The following is a 15,334-nucleotide window of genomic DNA, read 5'->3' as shown; positions in this document are numbered from 1 at the left end:
TAAACAATTAAAAATTTAATGTTATTTCTATGGGACTGTTTAGATAACTGATTGTACGTAAATTTATGTCTTATAAAGAATTTCGATTAACGGTCAAAATTTTGAAGTGTATTTCTATAAATTTATAATTATGTTAAATTTGGGCATAACTTTTATGTGATCGTTTAGGCACTTAAATACTGAGAATTTTATGTTATATAAAATTTTTAGGTTGTCGATCAAAAATTTTGACTTTATGGTAATATTAAGAAAATAGTATTATTTTGTTCTGACTTATATATATGTTCTTAATGTACGCGGAGTACCAAGACTAATTGTAGCTTTTAGATCTTTTAAATAAATTTATTTGGGAATGTTTACTTTATTATGAGAAAATTTATTTAAGATACGAATTTGAAATTGCGGTTTTTGTGTTCACAATGAAAGTTTATGCAATTAATGTTATATGCAATTTTTAGCTTATCGATCAAAATTTTGAGATATGAAATATTTTTGTGGGACAAAGTTTTGAAATTTATATAATTTTAATGTGGCACGTCTTAGATTTATTTTCCTTGTTTTTAAAGCAAATGTTTATAGTAAATTGCAGAGTTATTTAATTAGTAAATTTCTGATTTATTTAATAATATTAATTTATTATTTTAAGATTACAGTTTACTCGAATTGTATGAAAATCGGTTTGTTGTGCAAGTAATTTAAAAATTATTTAATGAAATATTTATTTCGATTAGTCAATTATTAAAGTAATTATTCCAGAATAATTTATTTGGTGCAAATAGATAAAGAATAATTGGTGGTTAATATTTTCTGTCGGAATTTAAACTTATTATAACCTTTAGGAATATGTTGCGACCAAAAATAAAATTAAAGAAAGTAATATTTATATCATTAGGCTATTCACTGCTGCCACCAAAATTATAATGAAGTAGTACTAAATTTTGTGAGAACTTTTCCATTTATCGCTGTTACCAAAAGATTAATTTAATAGTATAAGATAGAATTTATGTAATGTTAAAAATGAATGTGTTGTAGATGGGGTTGGGAATCGGGGAAGGATAAAAGGCATTATCCTTACCTTTGTAAAAGTATAATATTCTATGACTGTAAATAATTATATCCAGGCTGCAAGCAGATTCTTTTGAACTTGCTTAACGTTAGATTACTTGCTTACGAACTTTTAAACGCAAATAGTTATACGGGATTAATCAGATTAATTATGAGAATAAACGATTAATAAAAATTACTGTAGCCATCCAAATATAGCGGTGGCTAATATGAGATTATATATTGGAGAATATTTAGTGATATTTGATTATATAAAAATATTATATAGGATTATATATGAATATTTGTTTTTAGGCGCTTGTTATTATTATACAATAGTGACGTCAATAATCTTTATTTCGTTAGTTCGGTAAGGTTATTACCGAATTATTCTTTTAATTATCATGTGAGAATTGTTTAATCAGGCAATCAGAGGATTGCTGCAATTATTTAACATGACGTCAATATTGTTTGTCACGGTTTGGTTAGTTAGTTCTGGCTTGCTACCGTGAGAAGGTGGTTTACACCTTAAATGTCTTATTGAGATTGATTTAAATCTTTCAGGATTGAGGTTTAAATTCGTTGACATTAAAGTTTACTTGATTTCATTTTAATTTTGTTAAATGTGTCTTTACAGCATTTAAAATAGTTTTGCGTCAAAAATTGTGAAAAATAATGAAAAATAAGAAAAAATGACGGGACGTCACACCTCCCCCTTTTTTTAAGTCAAATTCCGTTGCAATCGAGGAATTTGACTAACCTCATCCAATCTTTGATTTAAATCAAGGTAAGTATAAGTAGATGGGGTAGTTACAATAATCGGTGATTCGCTGAGATGAGGTTGTTCCTCGACTGGGCAGGTAGGGCTGCTGATGGTGATCTGGTGATCCTTGCTCGTACTCGTCAGCTTGGGTGTTGTGTCCTGGTCATCAAGATGTTGTTCCTTGTCCTTGTCAATGGGTCCTCTGGCCAAATGGAGAAGCAGGTGTGTGATGGAACTCCATAAGGCTCCAAGCAAGTGCATACTGCATCCATAGACAGTATGTAGGGCGTATCCATGAATAGTTGTGTCAATGATAATCTTAATCAATCGTACGATTAAGAATATTCCAAACAATCCGGCTGTGGCTGATCCGAAGGAGACAAATCCCTTCCAGACCTTAGAGGCTGCGGACTCGGCAATTTTATTTAGAGCGTTTTCGTCCAACATGTTGTACAATGAGACAGCATTTGGGTCAAATGAATGTCCGGTCAATCCTCTAGCGATAGAGTTAAGCACAGCTGGCTTCTCAGCAGGAAACATAATGTGTTCCCTTAATCGTTCAATGTCCTTTTCAGAATAAATTCCGCTAACAGCAAGTGGTCCAGGCGTTAGATATCTCCAAGTTAGCTGGGCCATAGGTTTAAGTTGTTGAGGTGACGTCTGTCGGACTTGTGGGTCTGGCGACAGCTGTACCCAGGTGTCTTCAATACGATAGAGAGTAGGCATTTCATGATTACACTCTCTTTGGTTTCCTACTTTAGTAAGTATCCTGGATTTCGGTGTTAGAAACATACTGGAATTGCGCACAGTTACAGGAAGTTCGGTGAAGCATTCCTTGGGTCGGCGTACTGTGGCTTCGATTGGTATACATTTGATAACGAATATGGCCTCTCCTGCGGTGACAGCCATATATCCTGGTCCTTTCATTAATCGGTATGCGAACTCGTCAGGTTGTAGCGTTGCGAAAGACAGAGCATTGGTTATTACTTGTCTTTCAAGTTCGCACTTTTGTTGCATCACGTTGTGATACAAGGAAATCATCTGTTGTTTGATATGTTTTTCCACATATACGAACTTGGAGTTCACATATGCGAAAATGTCAAGATTTTGCATGGGGATTTGCTTTCGAATGGAGGGAGCGTCTCCCCTTTTTGTTTCAAGTACGAAAAGTTTTGGGTGTTCTGTGCGAAACAAGACGTATCCGCACAGGGGAAACTCACGAGTTTTGGTGAGTGCAAACGTAATGTCCTGAGTGATGAGGCTGTAGATTACAGGAGAATATGGGTCATTTGGATCCTCCTGTAGTTTCGTCGCTTGTCCTTCGTAAAGTACATCATACTGGTGAAAGTCACAGGGCGATGCCGGAGCAACTTTCCAATATGAATATCCATCGTCTGAGTCGATACAAAATCCGTCCTTCAGTTGACAGACTGTACCGGATTTTAGTATTATTCTTCCGGATTCTAGGTGAACTGGAACGTAGGAGGTCCGGAGAGTGATTTTTACTACTCCTTGTGCTATGACATTGGGCCAAGTTCCAAACTGGTCCGAATAATATGTTGTTTCACAGCCTCCTTCGTTATTGGTGCTGCCTGCAAGAGTAATACTTCTTGTAGTCGTCTGATTAACTCTCAGGCCTGTTATGTAGTTGTTAGGTCCTAGTGAGAGGGTGCCATCCTGGATCATCCTCATGCATTGGTCATATCCAACTTCGTGTAGGTAGTCAGCTCTGCCGTTCTGGACTGCAGAAATGTGAGAATGCATCCCACAATAGTAGACGGTACGCGAGATTTCCACCTTGCACTGGAACACCTCGGCGTAGTTATACACTGACAACTGGAGCAACTGAATGTACACTCCCGTTGTATTTGGAGTCTTGATTTTTAAATCACATTCACTGACGTCGAGCAATGATATTGTAGTTATATTTAGGTGTCGTCCTCCGCAGTCATATCCAATGAGGGATGCCACGGGGTTCACAAGAGTAATAATTGCGAGTATTACGATCATTGTCTGTAACACACACATTTACAGTAATTGGCTTAATTACTAAGGCTAGCACTGCACAAATTTGCTGCCTCCAAGAATTATTTAATTTATATTTCACATCATTTAATCTAGGCAATTCATTGCAAATCTTATGCAGCATTAACTTGTAACGTTCATAAGATATATACACTTATATCTAACTTATTTACTTAATTCTTTAACTGAAACAATTTTTCTTGATTTTGCGTTTTCTGTTTTGTTATTACTTTCGTTACATGATTAAATATATTTGTATATATCAATCTCCGAATGATAATGGTGCAGATAGAGTATCTATGTAGCTGTATTTTGCTTATATCTAAGTCTTAACTTAATTTGCGAAAAGCAATAATATAATTATATGATTCAAAGATTAGTAATATATGGTGCGTGCAAGTTGTAATATACGTCTCAAAATTTTAACAAGTAGATATAATATTGGTAATGCAGTATATATGCGAATGTATAAGCTATAAGTTATTGGTTGAGAATAAAAATAGTGCGCTCACTACGTTCTTAATTCTAAAACGAATAATTCTGCGTGATTTATAATGTAATTGTATATTCCTGATACTTATTGTAAGATGAAACGACATTTGCATAAAGTTAGTTAACATTTTTTGTATGTTTTAAATACGTCAATATAGACTGTTATCTAAATATAGTGCGTCCTTATATCTATCGCAATTTAACAAAGAACAATTCCATTACTGTAATAACATCTGTTTTAATTCATAAGTATATATCGATTAATAATGTAATTTATTCAAAAGTAAGTAGAACATTATGGTTATAAGAATATAAAACGTTTTTTTTTTTATATTGCGTTTTCCTATTTCTTTTCTTTGAACAATATTACTGATACGATTAATGTAATAAAACTTGTATATAGTATAATTATATATGATTGTGTGCGTTTGAACCTCAAATATCAATACTTATGTATATAAGTTGTGGAAATAGAACTAGTGATATGGATTAACATGTTGCAGTATGCAAAGTAAAGGAGTACAATTTTGTTTGTTCTTTTTGACTGGTGTAGAAACTAGCATTTTATGTCATTTTGTATTTGGCTTTTCCTTATTATTTTAAGAGACTGAATATAATATGATAATATTAATAACAGCAAGCAAACGGATATGATGATATAATATGTTTTGCGTTATGTCTCTTACGTATTCTTATTCTAAATATTTTTGGGTCGGTAATTTTACGTGACTGGCTTTAGTGCAAAGATTAATATAAAAGAACGATATAGAAATTTGGTTAAAACATAATTATACAGTGTAAACGATATATGGATAACAGTATACGCCTAAAATTAATATAATCGGTTATATGTGTAGCTTTGTGTGCTTCAACATAGTTAGAATATACTGAACATAAAATAATATATGTGTAAGGTAATTTATAAACGGTATTTGTATATTGAGCCTTTTACTAGGGCACGTTTTGACGAAATCGGTTGCGATGGTGCTCGTAGCGCAATCGCATCAGACTTACACCACGGCGAATCTCGTAGATTGGCGGTTGTAAGCATTCTAAGTGAGTAAAATCATTGTTAAGGACGTCAAATATGATCTTTTGATATTTTTACGAATTAAGTCACGCGTTTCAAGTTTCCTGAGAAAGCGTTCGCGTGCGGCCAAACAATTTGAACAACTTAGTATTGGTCTCGTCCTTATTAATGATTTCTTACATTGTGTGTAATTGAAAGAGTAATGGGTGCCTTCGGCGAGCCCATGTCCATGTATAAATACTGTATTTGACGGATCCTTGCAGTTTTCGCATTTGTATAGATTCTCAGGGAATCTTTGACATAGATATCCTGCAGTTTTAATACAGGACAGAACGTATTGGTCTACATAATCGAGAATATTTTCAAACAGGTTCAAGTACGGGTTAGATCTCGGCATTGTTAATGAGTGATGCATCAACAATGTCGGCTAAATTTTAAACAGTTGGTTCGCGTGATACAAATTTCAAAATTCGATGGTGATGATCGTATACAAGTAAGGTAACATGTTCACGACTGATTCCTCTAGTTTCTAGAATATTTAACACGTTCTGATATGCCAAGGGACAAGAACGACACGAAGCTATCGGTTGGGTTTTAGCAAACGATCCTTCGCACCATTTACAGTGGTCAAGTGCCAAAGTTCCATTCATGAATCCATGCCTGACTTCTTTTATCTTACAGAATCTTCCTATGTGCATAGGATATTTTCCACGCATACAACTTTGATAATTGCGCGCGCATGTCTCGCAAATAAGAGCTTGACGATTGTTATGATCATAAAAATATCTGGTTTCAATAACGCAAGTAACTAGGTATTCCTCGGGGTCAGCAGGGACTAATGAATGTATGGGATAAAGATTTTCAGATTCATGAGAGTGAGATTAGAGAGTGAGATACCCTCTGATGCATTCATGCTTATGACAAAAGGGAAAATATTTTGTTTGTACGTTACTATAGCGATTGAATAAAGAGAAATATCTCTTCCAGTCACAATGAGAGAACTAGATTCCGAGTATCAGTATTAACTGGTAGTAGTATATCTGTTTTGTCCATAGATACGGATAAACCTATCTGTCCTTTAAAATAATCGAACCAATCTAATGCTTTGTTCTTGGGCAGAATTACCGAGAGACAAATAGCATTGTCCGCAGCAATTCTGTCATTTTTCATCATCAAGTAGTATATCTTTTCATTTCCAAAATAAATAAGATTTCGGCTCCTAATTTCCCGATTTCCTGGGAAATGGTAAATGTAAATTTGTGTATCGAATTGAGAGCTCAGAATTGAGGCTTCTCGTATTGTATTGTCAGCTACATGGGCAAGTGCAATATCTTGCAGCTCATGTAGTCTCTTAGTTGTGGTTAACAATTTAATCATTTTGATTGATATTCTCACACGAGTCTATGTCACTATCAGAAGAATAATCGTTAGGCAACTCGTGTGCGTATGTATCTAGTTCAGGTAAAAGATGAAAACAACTGTAAGTTATAGGCGGTCGACGTGATACATATTTTTTCCATAAGTCATAATATTTTTCCCAATCGTCGTCGGACCATTTTGACGTATCGCCAAAAGTGGTTATGTTTCCTTTTATGATATTGTAAGGCAATATTTTCTTTTCGTAATAATATAATCCTGATTTATCCTTGTGAACGTTTAAGGCTTTCTTATCAAAGAATTTAAAGTAGCTTAAGGCTTGATTCTCGGGCAAAATTGCTGAGAGGCATTCAGTTCCCTTTGCAGCAATTCTGTCGTCTTCCATAACTAAAAATAATATTTTTTCATCTACAAAGTCAATGCTACTGAGTTTTTTAATTTTGCGATGTCCTGAATAGTTGTAAAAATAAATGTCGACACATAATCTAAGACTTAGTTTAGAGGCATCTCGCAGTACCTTGTCTACGGCTAGAGGCAATGCGAGATCCTGCAATCGTTCTACTTGGTGTGATCTAAGAATTTGGAACATGTTATATTATTGGTCTTTCAGTAGTTTGCCTTTAAGTAGTGCTTATTAACAAGATTGTCGTAAGAAGTTTGTCGTTCCTATATTATTAGTATTCACTCATTTGTTGGATGGTCTCGGTCAACAATACTTGTAACGATATAGCAAAGATCAGTATGATAATAATTGATATTATCATATAAATACTTATACAGATTGCGAAAAGGGTTATTCCTATTTCAGCGTCAAGAATGATCAGTATTAAATAAGAAGCAATTTCTAACAGAAGTATAGTCAATATTAAAACAAATAGTACTTCTTTCGCGTTGTCGCTAATAAGTACGGAACTCATGATTTTATTTTACAAAATTTTAGATAGAACCTTCTCGCAAACTTAATTCAATCAATTCATGAGAGTCTACGTCATAAGAGATACGTGTTATTCGGTTAGTGGTAATACCATGAAATCCGAGATCATTCATCAAATATTGGTAAGACAAGAGACAAAGTCGACAGGCATATAGGGGTCTTGTCTTAACCAGTGGTCCTTGGCACCATTTACATGGAGTAGGAACCCATAATCCATCCATGAATCCATGCGCGGATTCACACTCACTACTTACACCTATTGCGCACTTTTCGCAGATAAAAATTGATCGGTTATTACGAGTATAACGATATCTGATCCCTTTAACACATGAGATCACATATCGTTCAGGGTTAACAACAATTGTTGGATGCGTTGGCGGTAATTCTCCAGGTTCTTGCATTTTCAATGCAACAAACTGGGTTATCTAATTATGTTTATTTTGATTCTGCTTTCTCGTCACGCGGGAATGATAAAGAGAGACCAGTCTTCTTTGAGCAAGAAGTCTTGTCCACTGTGGCTGATTACTGCCATTTGATTATCAAAGAACGGGTTTTCGGTTTGTCGGGCATTTGTTAATAAATTCAAATGCTCGCGAGTGCAAATAGCGCACCTTCCAATGGGCTGCGCGTTCAAAAGGTTTAGTTCACAATACCAGCAAGTTAAGAAAACTTCTTGAAGTCCGTCTACTAAGAAATGCAAATTAAAATGTTCGTAATTAAACCTGATATTATTCACAATGCGTAGTTCACAATAACACTTCGGGCAATAGTAACTGTCCGAGAGTGGCACTATGAAACCTTGAGTCTTGTAACACCAAACAGGTCTTAGGTCGTGATAGACGGTAAGAACTGGTGGTGGCTTTAAAAATGCTGGGTGAGGAGCGTGACGATGCCAACACATTTATACATCTGTAAACACATAAAGTCTAATTAATCTGTCATCCGGGTTCAATATGCGATAGCTTCAGTTTGTCTGTGTGCACTATTCTGGGTCTGTCGTTAATCAAGATTTTTGCATTATTGTTTGGAAGTAGTTCTATGACGCGGTAGGGTCCACAATATTGTGTCGCAAATTTTCCCTTAAATGGTTCTTTGAGTAGGAACACACTGGATCCTACCGTAAAAACCTTAGGATTAATTCTCTTATCGTAATAAGTTTTACTTCTCAATTTTGCTTGAATTAGATTAGATCGAGCCGTTTCTTGTAAATCTCGTATTTTGTCGAATAAATCTACCAAGTAATCCTGATAAGTTAACTCCAAGTTTTCATCGATTGGCGTATATGCTGATGGTAAGCGAGCAAGCTTCCCGAAAATTAACTCGTAGGGTGAATACTGTGTTCCTTCGTGAACACTAGTATTGTACGAAAACATTGCTAATTCAATATGATTATCCCAATTTCTTTCCTTTTCTACTTGAGTTCGTAAATACTCCATCAAAACATGATGAGATCTTTCAAGAGATGCGTTTGACTGTGGATGGTAAGCGGTTGTTTTGTAATGCTGTATGTTAAACCTTTTTGTTAAGTTCCTTATGAAAGCTGAAAGAAAGTTCGATCCTTGATCTGTTAAAATTGCTCTGGGAGCTCCAAATACGCAGATAAAATGTTTCAAGAACGCGTCGGCTATTGCTAGTGAGCTCGTTTCTCTTAAAGGAACGGCTATGGAATATTTTGTTAATAAATCTTGTATTGTAAGTAGGTATTTATTTCCGTCGTTTGTAATGGGAAGTGGTCCCATTATATCCAAAGAGACCTTGTCAAACGCTGAGCCAGGGGTATCTGTAATCACCATTGGCTGTTTTGTTTTTACTCTAGTTAATTTCCTTACTTGGCATTTCCGACATTTCCGAATAAATTCTTGTATGTCCTTTTTCATCGTATTCCAATAATAATTAATTCTCATTCTGTTGTATGTTTTAGTCACTCCTTTATGACCTCCAAGTGCAGAAGCATGATTTTCGGTTATTATCGCTTCACGTTCTTGTGGAGCGGGTGATTGTATCAGATTTTCACATATGGTAACGCAAATTCGTTTATCTCGCAAGAATTCATAGATACGTTTAATTATGTAGCGCCAAGGGAGATCGTCGAAACGTTCAGTTTTACTGAGACTAAGAGATTCAAGATTCAATTCGTTCACTACATCCGTTAGAGATTGTAAACAGTTGTCTAAAGTCTGAGGTTCTAAAAGAGTTCGGTGATTAAATTTTATGGGGATAGAAATCAATACATGGCGCTTACTCCTAGATATAACATTAGCTCTTTCGTAAGTAAGATTTTGATAATCTGGTAACAAATTATGTCGTTGGTACTCTAAGGCACCGTTGTCAAAAGGAACTCCGTTGATCAAAATAAAAATTAAATGATTGTCGTGACGATTTACTAAGTTATCGCGGGTCTGCACTATTTTAAGTCGATCTGGAAGTCGTGGAGCTATGACCTCTTCTTGGTCATTATAGGGTACAATCTCGTGATCTATTAATTCTTGATAGGAATCTTCGAGATCATCATCTTCGAAGTCTTCATTATTTTCATTTTCTAAATCTGAGTTATTTTCATTATTTTCGTTATCACCAAATTCATTATTATCAAAATGTAGAATATCTCCTGATTCGTTATTATAATTACTGTTTTCTTCAATGTCAGGAGCGAGTGGATGCACTGGCTCTTGTTCTTTATGTCTAGTCATGTCGACGTAATCACCGTGATCATCGACATGCTTATTACATTCGGGCGATGGAATATTTTCATATCTCTTCCTTTTTCTTTTATCACGTTTATCGCCAGTAGAAAATATTGATTCATCGGATGAAATATCTTCTGATTCTTCTAAAGTTCCTATTGGAAATGTTAAACTAATTGCCGGATTTCTCGATAATGCGTCGGCATTACTGTTCAATGTTCCCTTTTTGTATTGTATTTCGTATTCATATTCCTCTAATTTGAGACGCCACTTCCATAATCTAGAAGTAGGATCTTTAACTGAGTGTAACCACACCAGGGGTTTATGGTCGGTTACTATCGTAAATTTATTTCCATATAAGTATGGCCTGAAGTGATTCACACAATATACTATTGCAAGACACTCTTTTTCAATCGTGGAATAATTTTGCTCAGCTTTATTCAATACTCTTGAAGTATAGGCTATAGGTAAATCCTTTCCAATCGTTCCTTGACTAAGCACTCCTCCGATCGCATATCCTGATGCATCGGTCGTCAAGTTAAAAGGTTTATCGAAATCAGGGTATTGTAAAATGGGTTCAGTACATAATGAAAGTTTCAATTCTTTAAACGCGTTAATTTGTTTTTCTTGCCAAATAAAGGTTGCATCTTTCTTTAGTAAATCAGTTAATGGTTTTGCAATTTTGGAGAAATTAGGTATAAATCTTCTGTAGTATCCGACAAGTCCTAAGAATTGTTTAATATTTTTAGGTGTTTTTAATACAGGAAATTCCATGACTGCTTTTATTTTATTGGGATCCGGTCTGACTCCGTCAGAGCAGATTATGTGTCCAAGATAAGCGACTTCTCGGCGTAAAAATTCACATTTATCCGGTTGTAATTTTAAATTGGCTTCAGCTAACCTTTTCATGAGTCTTTCGAATTTTATTTCATGTTCTCTTAAAGATTTTGCATAGATGACTATGTCATCCATGTACACAAATAATTCATTACCCTGAAGTCCGGATAGAACATTGTCCATAAGTCTTTGGAACGTTGAAGGTGCATTCTTTAAACCAAAAGGCATCCTTTTAAATTGGTAATGCCCATAAGGTGTTGAAAAGGCAGTTTTCGGTGCATCTTGTTGTGCCATGGGGATCTGGTGAAATCCCGATGCTAAATCAAGAACTGAGAAGTATTTTGCGTTTCCCAATTGATCAAGAATATCGGAGATGTTCGGCAAAGGATAGGCATCTCCTATAGTTTTTTCGTTTAAATTTCTGTAATCTATTACCATCCTCCATCGCTTATTTCCTAGAGAATCAGGTTTCTTTGGTACAATCCACACGGGGAATTGTATGAAGTGGACATTTCTATCAGTCCATCTGTAAGTAATTTATGTACTATCAATTTCAGTTTTATGAACAGGGGGAAATCTATACTGTTTCACATGAATTGGTACTTCGTTAATCGTAGGTATAAAATGTTGTGCAGCGTTTGTGACTCCTAATTTTTCATGAGGCAAGTGAAATCTATCCACGTGCTTGTTAACCAGAGTTATTATGTTTTCCCTTTCTTCAGAATTTAAATGATCCAAACGTAGAAGTGGAAGAATATCATCAATACGACCGTTTTCGTCGTCTACATTTACGTCTTCAAAATAATATATCGGATTATCCACAGAATTATGCACCGTGTGTCCTCGGATTCCGGTGTCATAATTATAACAAAAATGAGCTTCCTTACCTCCCTTTTCTTTTTCTTCATTAATATCCAAGACTCTGGGATTCACCTCAGAGATGTAATTCATCAAGACTCCTGGTCGCGCCTTGAACACAAAGCCGGTCGCGCCAAAGAGATGCGTATTTTTAACAAGAACTCCTGGGTTTGCCAGTGAGTTATAATCCTCAAGATTCTCCAGAACTGCTGTGTGCCCTCGGGTTTCAGCAGTTGACTCGACATCCCTCATCGTGTGTCCTCGGATTTCGATGTCTTTGTCGGGACGTCTGTCGTGAGATTTTTCATGGATCTCCTTTGTTTCAGAGATCATTGTATAAATACTTGACTCGGCCACTTCATGGTCACGAGTTTCACAAGGGGGCTCATTTATTTCTTTTTCATCAGTAGGTTTCAAAATTTCAAAGTCTTCCAGTTCCACAAAAGGTATAGGTACCTTATAGTCAATTTCATTTTCATTAATTATCGGCAAATAAGCTTTTCCATTTATATTGGTGACTATGGCTTCTCCATAGTAAACACCCTTTGTTAGAGTCACACGTGGCACGTAGCCATATTTCTTTTCAGGATTTGTAATTATTAAGTGAAATGGGGAAATTGTTCTTTTTCCAATTTTAACGTTTTCAGATTCCGTAAATGGTACGCTGCCATTATCATAATGTAAACATTTGTTCTTATAATCAACAACTGCATCGTGTTCATGGAGAAACCCGTTACCAATTATTCCATCTGGAATAAGATTTACAGAGTTAGGCAACACATGAAAAAGAGCGGGTTTTCCCATGAGCGATATTATAACAGAGCCTAATGTTTCGACGAGATGGGGTGATATACCCCGTAATGAATGAGTGCGTTCATCCTCCCAGGGAAGGGAAGGATGTACAGAGCTCTGTTTTATTAGGTTCACTCCTGAACCTGAGTCAATCATGTATTGACAAGACCTTAAGGTATCAGGTGAGGAGAGAGTAACTATTGGGTAACCAGACGGAATGCTTCCCGTGTTCATTCCGGCAAAGTAGGTAGGGGAGTAATTTGTGATGCAGGCTTCCTCATTATCGATGTATTCGTTACTGGGCGTCCGGGCGGGGTCGCATCCCGGTTGACGCCGCTGGTACCCGGGACGCTCGATGCGTTTCCCGAATCCGGAGTAGCTGGAACGACTGTTCCTTCTATGCTTCGACGATAAGCCAGCTTACGGCATTCGCTCATAAAATGGCCTGGAGTTTTACAATAATAACAAGATTTCGGAGTATTTGGTCCAGGTTGTCCTGGGACAAGGGGTTTAATGAATGGGGAGGGGCCTGCACTGCCCCGTTGAGGGTTATTAGTACTTGTCATGGGGGTACTTCGAAAATTAACAGTTTTATTATTCAAGGGCGCACCGTAGTTTTGCGGTACGTCGGCACGAAATGAATGATCATATGTCTTCTGTTTTTTACGTAAGTTTTCTGCTTCTAATTGTTTTGATAATTGAACTGTTGTCATTATAGTTCCTTCCAAAGTGTAACATTTCTCCAATTTTACTCGAATCAATAAATCAGATGGAAGTCCGTTTACGAAACTTTCCATTGTAGTGTGTTCAATAGCAGCTCTTTGTGCTGAGTCTAAATAACCATAGTCGGTGCTCTCGCCATCTAGAATGGCAGTTTGCAATTCTTTAACTCTTTCTATGTAGTCGAATAAATTTTCGCCTTGCTTCATATATATATTAGCCAATTCGCCTCGATATTGATCAGTGGACTTATTTGGTCCAAAGATTCTTCTTAATCTTTTAGTTAGTTCGTGTACAGTTGTGTTTTCTGATCCTTCTATCGCTGAGTAAGCATGTCCCTGTAATTTATTTAGTATTAGCTGTACCAAGTGATATTCCTGGTTAGGAGGAATTAATTTGAGTGCGCGTTCGCACATTTTGCAGAAATAGAACACAGACATCTTATGTCCATCATATTTAGGAATGCTATCTATAACATCCTTCAAGCGAATAGGAGACACTGGCGGTTCACTTGGAGATCCCGGTCCAGGTCCGCGAGTTTGTAACCTTGGTTCCTCACTTCTTGGAGTATCGAAACCAACTCTATCATGTTCCTGAATTCGTGACACTGGTGGTTCGTTTCTTGGCATATCATAGCCAATTTTTCCTTGTAAATCATTAAGTCGTTGGGACATGGTATTTAATTGTTCTGGCAAATCTGCTGCCAAGGTAGTTAACATGCGTTCAAGGCGATTGAGTCGGGCGTCCGTTGAGGATCTACCCTGTTCGTTTTCTCTGCATTTCTGATCCAATTCTTCTTCTTTATCTCTCAAAGCTTTGGCTTGTTCTCGTAATAATTTTTCTTTTTCAATCATCTTCTTATTAATTATTTCCAACTCTGCTGGAGTCATTGTTGAAAATCCACCAGAAGCAGCATCTAGACTTCCTTCTGAGGAGGTGATGGAAGGGGGGCCTTGGGAACGAGTGGTCATTCTGGTTGTGGGATCCATTGTGGCAAAAGAATATCTGGATATAGGAGGTTTCCTATCTCAATGCTTATCAAAATCAAAATGCTATTTCACGAACTGAGTTAGATTCGTAAAAGCGTTGCCACCAAGAAAATTTTTAAACTGTCAAAGCTTTAGTCTATCCCACCTTCCTTATTAAACTGTAACTTTATTTCACTGAAATATTTATCATCCGCGGGTTTAGCGCTTTTTCTTCCAAATCGTTTAGCTAATCCCACCTTTTGTATCTAATTACACATCAAACCTTTTCCATCCAATTTTCCCTGTCAAACCTTTTCCATCCCACCGCTGCCACCAATATATGTCACGTCCCGGGGGAGCGACCTTCCAATTCCGCCGCGTACCTCGGTCGCGAGGAAAAGGGATGCTCTCTTTTTAGGGCAACCTGCTGGGCCGGCTATACCCTGGGATGTCGAGAGCTCGGTTTGACGAGAGAGAGATGTTCTATATAGGACGAGAGTCGTCTATAACTCTAGGTTTGAGGATGGTTGCTGGTCAAATACTCTTCCAAAAAGCTTGCGGGTGGGGCTAACTCGTTGAAGTCGATAGTATTACTCGTTGGTAACTCTGAACATGAGAATTCTAAAGTTCCGGAAGTCGCAGCAGATCCAATAAAATCAGGTTATGGCGATTACAAATGTTCTAGGGTTTAGGTAGTTTAAATGATTTCAACGATGATTGCTTGATAATGGTATTATTTGTGCTTATTGGTTCCCACGATGGTTCGCACGATGAGTAGTAACAGTGATCCTTGAATAATTGTTTTCTTTT

At 36.5% G+C, this 15,334-nt stretch overlaps 2 protein-coding genes across 2 annotated transcripts; both read right to left on the bottom strand.

The window, feature by feature from the left end:
* Positions 1 to 1,348: 1,348 nt before the first annotated feature.
* On the bottom strand, positions 1,349 to 6,215 carry LOC120359965. The gene has a single exon (XM_039459448.1). The coding sequence runs from the start codon at positions 3,833 to 3,835 to the stop codon at positions 1,766 to 1,768; it is 2,070 nt and encodes a 689-aa protein (XP_039315382.1). The 5' UTR covers positions 3,836 to 6,215; the 3' UTR covers positions 1,349 to 1,765.
* Positions 6,216 to 7,169: 954 nt separating this feature from the next.
* On the bottom strand, positions 7,170 to 13,070 carry LOC120359964. Its single transcript, XM_039459447.1, has 3 exons — positions 12,074 to 13,070; positions 11,770 to 11,980; positions 7,170 to 11,712 (listed from the first exon to the last, which is right to left on the bottom strand). The coding sequence occupies exons 1-3, from the start codon at positions 13,068 to 13,070 to the stop codon at positions 8,604 to 8,606; spliced, it is 4,317 nt and encodes a 1,438-aa protein (XP_039315381.1). The 3' UTR covers positions 7,170 to 8,603.
* Positions 13,071 to 15,334: the final 2,264 nt, after the last annotated feature.

Source organism: Solenopsis invicta, unplaced genomic scaffold (genome assembly GCF_016802725.1).
Source record: "Solenopsis invicta isolate M01_SB unplaced genomic scaffold, UNIL_Sinv_3.0 scaffold_417, whole genome shotgun sequence".
Classification (NCBI taxonomy): Eukaryota; Metazoa; Arthropoda; class Insecta; order Hymenoptera; family Formicidae; genus Solenopsis; species Solenopsis invicta.
Note: the sequence above shows the minus strand (reverse complement) of the source record. Positions and strands in the feature narration are given on the sequence as shown.